Source organism: Oncorhynchus mykiss, chromosome 19, assembly GCF_057628025.1.
Source record: "Oncorhynchus mykiss isolate SJ-2025 chromosome 19, ASM5762802v1, whole genome shotgun sequence".
NCBI lineage: Eukaryota > Metazoa > Chordata > Actinopteri > Salmoniformes > Salmonidae > Oncorhynchus > Oncorhynchus mykiss.
The window spans coordinates 5,297,501-5,307,500 of record NC_143040.1 but is presented as its reverse complement, the minus strand read 5'-3'; the positions used below and the strand labels follow the sequence as shown (position 1 = coordinate 5,307,500).

Genomic DNA, 10,000 nt, shown 5'->3' with positions numbered 1-10,000 from the left:
CAACTCTTCTACAGAGAATCAACTCAACTGAAATCAACTCTTCTACAGAGAATCAACTCAACTGACTGAAATCAACTCTTCTACAGAGAATCAACTCAACTGAAATCAACTCTGCTACAGAGAATCAACTCAACTGACTCAATCAACTCAACTGAATTCACTAAGCTAATGCATATGTAAATGAAACATTCATATAAACTAAACATCTCTATACAGCAGGAGATATGACCACCCTCCATGACAGATGTGACCCTATAGTTAGTTAACATAGTAGACTATAGTTAGTTAACATAGAAGACTATAGTTAGTTAACATAGTAGACTATAGTTAGTTAACATAGTAGACTAAATATCATCAGATTTAACCCTATAGTTAGTTAACATAGAAGACTAAATATCATCAACAGATGTAACCCTATAGTTAGTTAACATAGTAGACTATAGTTAGTTAACATAGTATACTATAGTTAGTTAACATAGTAGACTATAGTTAGTTAACATAGTAGACTAAATATCATCAACAGATGTAACCCTATAGTTAGTTAACATAGTAGACTATAGTTAGTTAACATAGTATACTATAGTTAGTTAACATAGTAGACTATAGTTAGTTAACATAGTAGACTATAGTTAGTTAACATAGTAGACTAAATATCATCAGATTTAACCCTATAGTTAGTTAACATAGAAGACTAAATATCATCAACAGATGTAACCCTATAGTTAGTTAACATAGTAGACTATAGTTAGTTATTAACATAGTAGACTATAGTTAGTTAACATAGTAGACTATAGTTAGTTAACATAGTAGACTAAATATCATCAGATTTAACCCTATAGTTAGTTAACATAGTAGACTATAGTTAGTTAACATAGTAGACTATAGTTAGTTAACATAGTAGACTATAGTTAGTTAACATAGTAGACTATAGTTAGTTAACATAGTAGACTATAGTTAGTTAACATAGTAGACTAAATATCATCAGATTTAACCCTATAGTTAGTTAACATAGAAGACTATAGTTAGTTAACATAGTAGACTATAGTTAGTTAACATAGTAGACTATAGTTAGTTAACATAGTAGACTATAGTTAGTTAACATAGTAGACTAAATATCATCAACAGATTTATAGTTAGTTAACATAGAAGACTATAGTTAGTTAACATAGTAGACTATAGTTAGTTAACATAGTAGACTATAGTTAGTTAACATAGTAGACTAAATATCATCAGATTTAACCCTATAGTTAGTTAACATAGAAGACTATAGTTAGTTAACATAGTAGACTATAGTTAGTTAACATAGTAGACTATAGTTAGTTAACATAGTAGACTATAGTTAGTTAACATAGTAGACTATAGTTAGTTAACATAGTAGACTATAGTTAGTTAACATAGTAGACTAAATATCATCAACAGATTTATAGTTAGTTAACATAGAATACTAAATAGGCTACCTGCCTAGTGGTTAGAGGAGGCAGGTAGCCTAGTGGTTAGAGGAGGCAGGTAGCCTAGTGGTTAGAGGAGGCAGGTAGCCTGGTGGTTAGAGGAGGCTGGTAGCCTAGTGGTTAGAGGAGGCAGGTAGCCTAGTGGTTAGAGGAGGCAGGTAGCCTGGTGGTTAGAGGAGGCGGGTAGCCTAGTGGTTAGAGGAGGCGGGTAGCCTGGTGGTTAGAGGAGGCGGGTAGCCTGGTGGTTAGAGGAGGCAGGTAGCCTGGTGGTTAGAGGAGGCAGGTAGCCTGGTGGTTAGAGGAGGGAGGTAGCCTGGTGGTTAGAGGAGGCAGGTAGCCTGGTGGTTAGAGGAGGCAGGTAGCCTGGTGGTTAGAGGAGGCAGGTAGCCTGGTGGTTAGAGGAGGCAGGTAGCCTAGTGGTTAGAGGAGGCAGGTAGCCTGGTGGTTAGAGGAGGCAGGTAGCCTGGTGGTTAGAGGAGGCAGGTAGTCTAGTGGTTAGAGGAGGCAGGTAGCCTAGTGGTTAGAGGAGGCAGGTAGCCTGGTGGTTAGAGGAGGCGGGTAGCCTGGTGGTTAGAGGAGGCGGGTAGCCTGGTGGCTAGAGGAGGCAGGTAGTCTAGTGGTTAGAGGAGGCAGGTAGTCTAGTGGTTAGAGGAGGCAGGTAGCCTAGTGGTTAGAGGAGGCAGGTAGCCTAGTGGTTAGAGGAGGCAGGCAGCCTAGTGGTTAGAGGAGGCAGGCAGGTAGCCTGGTGGTTAGAGGAGGCAGGTAGCCTAGTGGTTAGAGGAGGCAGGTAGCCTAGTGGTTAGAGGAGGCAGGTAGCCTAGTGGTTAGAGGAGGCAGGTAGCCTAGTGGTTAGAGGAGGCAGGTAGTCTAGTGGTTAGAGGAGGCAGGTAGCCTGGTGGTTAGAGGAGGCAGGTAGCCTGGTGGTTAGAGGAGGCAGGTAGCCTGGTGGTTAGAGGAGGCAGGTAGCCTAGTGGTTAGAGGAGGCAGGTAGCCTAGTGGTTAGAGGAGGCAGGTAGCCTAGTGGTTAGAGGAGGCAGGTAGCCTGGTGGTTAGAGGAGGCAGGTAGTCTGGAGGTTAGAGGAGGCAGGTAGCCTAGTGGTTAGAGGAGGCAGGTAGCCTAGTGGTTAGAGGAGGGAGGTAGCCTAGTGGTTAGAGGAGGGGGGTAGCCTAGTGGTTAGAGGAGGCTGGTAGCCTAGTGGTTAGAGGAGGCAGGTAGCCTAGTGGTTAGAGGAGGCAGGTAGTCTGGTGGTTAGAGGAGGCAGGTAGCCTAGTGGTTAGAGGAGGCAGGTAGCCTAGTGGTTAGAGGAGGGAGGTAGCCTAGTGGTTAGAGGAGGGAGGTAGCCTAGTGGTTAGAGGAGGGGGGTAGCCTAGTGGTTAGAGGAGGCTGGTAGCCTAGTGGTTAGAGGAGGCAGGTAGCCTAGTGGTTAGAGGAGGCAGGTAGCCTAGTGGTTAGAGGAGGCAGGTAGCCTAGTGGTTAGAGGAGGCAGGTAGCCTAGTGGTTAGAGGAGGCAGGTAGCCTAGTGGTTAGAGGAGGCAGGTAGCCTAGTGGTTAGAGGAGGCAGGTAGCCTAGTGGTTAGAGGAGGCAGGTAGCCTAGTGGTTAGAGGAGGCAGGTAGCCTAGTGGTTAGAGGAGGCAGGTAGCCTAGTGGTTAGAGGAGGCAGGTAGCCTAGTGGTTAGAGGAGGCAGGTAGCCTAGTGGTTAGAGGAGGCAGGTAGCCTAGTGGTTAGAGGAGGCAGGTAGCCTAGTGGTTAGAGGAGGCAGGTAGCCTAGTGGTTAGAGGAGGCAGGTAGCCTAGTGGTTAGAGGAGGCAGGTAGCCTAGTGGTTAGAGGAGGCAGGTAGCCTAGTGGTTAGAGGAGGCAGGTAGCCTAGTGGTTAGAGGAGGCAGGTAGCCTAGTGGTTAGAGGAGGCAGGTAGCCTAGTGGTTAGAGGAGGCAGGTAGCCTAGTGGTTAGAGGAGGCAGGTAGCCTGGTGGTTAGAGGAGGCAGGTAGCCTGGTGGTTAGAGGAGGCAGGTAGTCTGGTGGTTAGAGGAGGCAGGTAGTCTGGTGGTTAGAGGAGGCAGGTAGTCTGGTGGTTAGAGGAGGCAGGTAGTCTAGTGGTTAGAGGAGGCAGGTAGCCTGGTGGTTAGAGGAGGCAGGTAGCCTGGTGGTTAGAGGAGGCAGGTAGCCTAGTGGTTAGAGGAGGCAGGTAGCCTGGTGGTTAGAGGAGGCAGGTAGCCTGGTGGTTAGAGGAGGCAGGTAGCCTGGTGGTTAGAGGAGGCAGGTAGCCTAGTGGTTAGAGGAGGCAGGTAGCCTGGTGGTTAGAGGAGGGAGGTAGCCTAGTGGTTAGAGGAGGGGGGTAGCCTAGTGGTTAGAGGAGGCTGGTAGCCTGGTGGTTAGAGGAGGCAGGTAGTCTGGTGGTTAGAGGAGGCAGGTAGCCTAGTGGTTAGAGGAGGCAGGTAGCCTAGTGGTTAGAGGAGGGAGGTAGCCTAGTGGTTAGAGGAGGGAGGTAGCCTAGTGGTTAGAGGAGGGGGGTAGCCTAGTGGTTAGAGGAGGCTGGTAGCCTAGTGGTTAGAGGAGGCAGGTAGCCTAGTGGTTAGAGGAGGCAGGTAGCCTAGTGGTTAGAGGAGGCAGGTAGCCTAGTGGTTAGAGGAGGCAGGTAGCCTAGTGGTTAGAGGAGGCAGGTAGCCTAGTGGTTAGAGGAGGCAGGTAGCCTAGTGGTTAGAGGAGGCAGGTAGCCTAGTGGTTAGAGGAGGCAGGTAGCCTAGTGGTTAGAGGAGGCAGGTAGCCTAGTGGTTAGAGGAGGCAGGTAGCCTAGTGGTTAGAGGAGGCAGGTAGCCTAGTGGTTAGAGGAGGCAGGTAGCCTAGTGGTTAGAGGAGGCAGGTAGCCTAGTGGTTAGAGGAGGCAGGTAGCCTAGTGGTTAGAGGAGGCAGGTAGCCTAGTGGTTAGAGGAGGCAGGTAGCCTAGTGGTTAGAGGAAGCAGGTAGCCTAAGGGTTAGAGGAGGCAGGTAGCCTAGTGGTTAGAGGAGGCAGGTAGCCTAGTGGTTAGAGGAGGCAGGTAGCCTAGTGGTTAGAGGAGGCAGGTAGCCTGGTGGTTAGAGGAGGCAGGTAGCCTGGTGGTTAGAGGAGGCAGGTAGTCTGGTGGTTAGAGGAGGCAGGTAGTCTGGTGGTTAGAGGAGGCAGGTAGTCTGGTGGTTAGAGGAGGCAGGTAGTCTGGTGGTTAGAGGAGGCAGGTAGCCTGGTGGTTAGAGGAGGCAGGTAGCCTGGTGGTTAGAGGAGGCAGGTAGCCTAGTGGTTAGAGGAGGCAGGTAGCCTAGTGGTTAGAGGAGGCAGGTAGCCTGGTGGTTAGAGGAGGCAGGTAGCCTGGTGGTTAGAGGAGGCAGGTAGCCTAGTGGTTAGAGGAGGCAGGTAGCCTGGTGGTTAGAGGAGGCAGGTAGCCTGGTGGTTAGAGGAGGCAGGTAGCCTAGTGGTTAGAGGAGGCAGGTAGCCTAGTGGTTAGAGGAGGCAGGTAGCCTGGTGGTTAGAGGAGGCAGGTAGTCTGGTGGTTAGAGGAGGCAGGTAGTCTGGTGGTTAGAGGAGGCAGGTAGCCTAGTGGTTAGAGGAGGCAGGTAGCCTGGTGGTTAGAGGAGGCAGGTAGCCTGGTGGTTAGAGGAGGCAGGTAGCCTAGTGGTTAGAGGAGGCAGGTAGCCTGGTGGTTAGAGGAGGCAGGTAGCCTGGTGGTTAGAGGAGGCAGGTAGCCTGGTGGTTAGAGGAGGCAGGTAGCCTAGTGGTTAGAGGAGGCAGGTAGCCTAGTGGTTAGAGGAGGCAGGTAGCCTGGTGGTTAGAGGAGGCAGGTAGTCTGGTGGTTAGAGGAGGCAGGTAGTCTGGTGGTTAGAGGAGGCAGGTAGCCTAGTGGTTAGAGGAGGCAGGTAGCCTAGTGGTTAGAGGAGGGAGGTAGCCCAGTGGTTAGAGAGGGGGGTAGCCTAGTGGTTAGAGGAGGCTGGTAGCCTAGTGGTTAGAGGAGGCTGGTAGCCTAGTGGTTAGAGGAGGCAGGTAGCCTAGTGGTTAGAGGAGGCAGGTAGCCTAGTGGTTAGAGGAGGCAGGTAGCCTAGTGGTTAGAGGAGGCAGGTAGCCTAGTGGTTAGAGGAGGCAGGTAGCCTAGTGGTTAGAGGAGGCAGGTAGCCTAGTGGTTAGAGGAGGCAGGTAGCCTAGTGGTTAGAGGAGGCAGGTAGCCTAGTGGTTAGAGGAGGCAGGTAGCCTAGTGGTTAGAGGAGGCAGGTAGCCTAGTGGTTAGAGGAGGCAGGTAGCCTAGTGGTTAGAGGAGGCAGGTAGCCTAGTGGTTAGAGGAGGCAGGTAGCCTAGTGGTTAGAGGAGGGAGGTAGCCTAGTGGTTAGAGAGGGGGGTAGCCTAGTGGTTAGAGGAGGCAGGTAGCCTAGTGGTTAGAGGAGGCAGGTAGCCTAGTGGTTAGAGGAGGCAGGTAGCCTGGTGGTTAGAGGAGGCGGGTAGCCTAGTGGTTAGAGGAGGCGGGTAGCCTGGTGGTTAGAGGAGGCAGGTAGCCTGGTGGTTAGAGGAGGCAGGTAGCCTGGTGGTTAGAGGAGGCAGGTAGCCTGGTGGCTAGAGGAGGCAGGTAGTCTAGTGGTTAGAGGAGGCAGGTAGTCTAGTGGTTAGAGGAGGCAGGTAGCCTAGTGGTTAGAGGAGGCAGGTAGCCTAGTGGTTAGAGGAGGCAGGTAGCCTGGTGGTTAGAGGAGGCAGGTAGCCTGGTGGTTAGAGGAGGCAGGTAGCCTAGTGGTTAGAGGAGGCAGGTAGCCTGGTGGTTAGAGGAGGCAGGTAGCCTGGTGGTTAGAGGAGGCAGGTAGTCTGGTGGTTAGAGGAGGCAGGTAGTCTGGTGGTTAGAGGAGGCAGGTAGCCTAGTGGTTAGAGGAGGCAGGTAGCCTAGTGGTTAGAGGAGGGAGGTAGCCTAGTGGTTAGAGAGGGGGGTAGCCTAGTGGTTAGAGGAGGCTGGTAGCCTAGTGGTTAGAGGAGGCTGGTAGCCTAGTGGTTAGAGGAGGCAGGTAGCCTAGTGGTTAGAGGAGGCAGGTAGCCTAGTGGTTAGAGGAGGCAGGTAGCCTAGTGGTTAGAGGAGGCAGGTAGCCTAGTGGTTAGAGGAGGCAGGTAGCCTAGTGGTTAGAGGAGGCAGGTAGCCTAGTGGTTAGAGGAGGCAGGTAGCCTAGTGGTTAGAGGAGGCAGGTAGCCTAGTGGTTAGAGGAGGCAGGTAGCCTAGTGGTTAGAGGAGGCAGGTAGCCTAGTGGTTAGAGGAGGCAGGTAGCCTAGTGGTTAGAGGAGGCAGGTAGCCTAGTGGTTAGAGGAGGCAGGTAGCCTAGTGGTTAGAGGAGGCAGGTAGCCTAGTGGTTAGAGGAGGCAGGTAGCCTAGTGGTTAGAGAAGGCAGGTAGCCTGGTGGTTAGAGGAGGCAGGTAGTCTAGTGGTTAGAGGAGGCAGGTAGTCTAGTGGTTAGAGGAGGCAGGTAGCCTAGTGGTTAGAGGAGACAGGTAGCCTAGTGGTTAGAGGAGGCAGGTAGCCTGGTGGTTAGAGGAGGCAGGTAGCCTGGTGGTTAGAGGAGGCAGGTAGCCTGGTGGTTAGAGGAGGCAGGTAGCCTGGTGGTTAGAGGAGGCAGGTAGTCTAGTGGTTAGAGGAGGCAGGTAGCCTAGTGGTTAGAGGAGGGAGGTGGCCTAGTGGTTAGAGGAGGCAGGTAGCCTGGTGGTTAGAGGAGGCAGGTAGCCTAGTGGTTAGAGGAGACTGGTAGCCTGGTGGTTAGAGGAGGCAGGTAGCCTAGTGGCAGGTAGCCTAGTGGTTAGAGGAGGCAGGTAGCCTAGTGGTTAGAGGAGGGAGGTAGCCTGGTGGTTAGAGGAGGGAGGTAGCCTGGTGGTTAGAGGAGGGAGGTAGCCTGGTGGTTAGAGGAGGCAGGTAGCCTAGTGGTTAGAGTGTTGGGCCAGTAACCGCAAAGGTTGCTGGGTCGAATCCCTGAGCTGACAAGGTAAAAAATTCTGCCCCTGAACAAGGCAGTTAACCCACTGTTCTCCGATGACGTGGATGTCAATTAAGGCAGCCCCCCCCCCCCCCCCCCTCCGTATCAGAGGGGTTGGGTTAAATGGGGAAGACACGTTTCAGTTGAATACATTCAGTTGGACAACAGACTAGGTATCCCCCCCCCCCCCCATCACCTCTCCCATTCAGAGGGGTTGGGTTAGGTATCTCCCTCCCCTTCCCCTTCCATATGCAGTGTTTCCCCTACGTTCATTTAGCAGCAACGGACCGCCCCTCCAAAAAACTAGACAGTCTGAAGAATCTAACGTTCCCCAAACCGTCACGGGGCACCACCTTTCATCTAGTTATGTTTGAGTAACTCATAACATAAATTACGGCAAAAGGAGTCACATTTGCAGGAAAATGGCATCAACAAGACACCGTCTGCCAAGAGGAAGCCCTCGAAAATGTTCGGCGCCAATCGCCACTACCACCCAGGAGGAAGTAGAGATTATTGGGACGTGTGTAACCCACTTCCTCCTCTCTCCTCCTCTCTACTACCACCCAGGAGAAAGTAGAGATTATTGGGACGTGTGTAACCCACTTCCTCCTCTCTCCTCCTCTCTACTACCACCCAGGAGGAAGTAGAGATTATTGGGACGTGTGTAACCCACTTCCTCCTCTCTCCTCCTCTCTACTACCACCCAGGAGAAAGTAGAGATTATTGGGACGTGTGTAACCCACTTTCTCCTCTCCTCTCTCCCTCCCCCCTCTCCCCTCCTCTCTCCCCTCCTCTCTCCCCTCCTCCCTCCTCCTCTCCTCCTCTCCTCCCCTCTCTCCCCCTCCCCCCCTCCCCTCTCTCCCCCCTCCTCTCTCCCCCTCCCCCCTCCTCTCTCCCCCTCCCCTCTCTCTCCCCCTCCCCTCCCCCCTCCTCCCCTCTCTCTCTCCCCTCTCTCCCCCTCCCCCCCCCCCCCCCCCCCCCCCCCTCTCTCCCCTCCTCCTCTCCTGAGTGTATTTGGGCCCAGCCTGCAGGCTGTGTGGAGCCTTGCCTAAACAACCTCCACACAGTAAATTATACATGTGTTGCTGCACTGCTGTGAGGACAACGGGTTTATCTGTGTGTGTGTGTGTGTGTGTGTGTGTGTCTAAATTATGAATGTGTAGGGTTGCGGGGGGGGGGGGGGGGGGTCCAATGTCAGCAAACTGAAAGAAAGAATGAACGAACGACTGCATGGAGAGAGAGGTGTGTCAGCGCCACCCTCAGTCTCTCCCTACTCATCACTGAAATCACAGACACACACAGACGCGGACACACAGACACACAGACACATGCACACCCATTCTCTCTCACACAGGAGCTCATTATCCACTGTTGATTGGGGCACATGGTTTAATTACCACTGAACACTTAATTATAACTATTCTACTAGGACCTGGGAATTCCTCTGTGTGTGTGTGAGATTCTGTGTGTGTGTGTGTGTATGTGTGTGTGAGATTGTGTGTGTGAGACTGTGTGTGTTCTCACCAGTTTGTATCTCTGCATGGGTATCCTGCTGATATCAATGGGACTCCTCCTGACTTCATCCCTGAACCAGACCTCTGACAGAGCTACTGCACACATCACGTGGGCCCACCTACACACACACAAAAACACACACTTTCATTATTTTATCCCAAAATCACATTACAGTCAAGAAGGATTGAAACTTCAAAAAGGCACAGATAGAAAAAATAGCAAAAGTGTCTAAAAAAAGACAGTCAGACCTTTACCGTAATAACGACACAAAGACAGACCTTTACCGTATTAACGACACAAAGACAGTCAGACCTTTACCGTATTAACGACACAAAGACCTTTACCGTATTAACGACACAAAGACAGTCCTTTACCGTATTAACGACACAAAGACAGTCCTTTACCGTATTAACGACACAAAGACAGTCCTTTACCGTATTAACGACACAAAGACAGTCCTTTACCGTATTAACGACACAAAGACAGTCCTTTACCGTATTAACGACACAAAGACAGTCCTTTACCGTATTAACGACACAAAGACAGTCAGACCTTTACCGTAATAACGACACAAAGACAGTCAGACCTTTACCGTAATAACGACACAAAGACAGTCAGACCTTTACCGTAATAACGACACAAAGACAGTCAGACCGTTACCGTAATAACGACAAAGACAGTCAGACCTTTACCGTATTAACGACACAAAGACAGTCAGACCTTTACTATATTAACGACACAAAGACAGTCAGACCTTTACCGTATTAACGACACAAAGACAGTCAGACCTTTACCGTATTAACCACACAAAGACAGTCAGAACTTTACCGTATTAACGACACAAAGACAGACCTTTACCGTAATAACGGCACAAAGACAGTCAGACCTTTACCGTAATAACGACACAAAGACAGTCAGACCTTTACCGTATTAACGGCACAAAGACAGTCAGACCTTTACCGTATTAATGACACAAAGACAGTCAGACCTTTACCGTATTAACCACACAAAGACAGTCAGAACTTTACCGTATTAACGACACAAAGACAGACCTTTACCGTAATAACGGCACAAAGA

The 10,000-nt window shown here is 50.6% G+C and overlaps 1 protein-coding gene across 21 annotated transcripts in view; it reads right to left on the bottom strand.

Annotated features, from left to right (window-relative positions):
• Nucleotides 1–10,000, bottom strand: part of LOC110534602 (lysine-specific demethylase 4C) — a 64,063-nt gene that overhangs the window by 15,322 nt on the left and 38,741 nt on the right. For all 21 annotated transcript variants that reach the window (XM_090209923.1, XM_090209932.1, XM_090209933.1 and 18 more), the window contains exon 17: nucleotides 8,933–9,041. In XM_090209923.1, coding sequence (XP_090066049.1) covers nucleotides 8,933–9,041 — 109 coding nt within the window. The remainder of the gene's footprint in view (nucleotides 1–8,932; nucleotides 9,042–10,000) is intronic.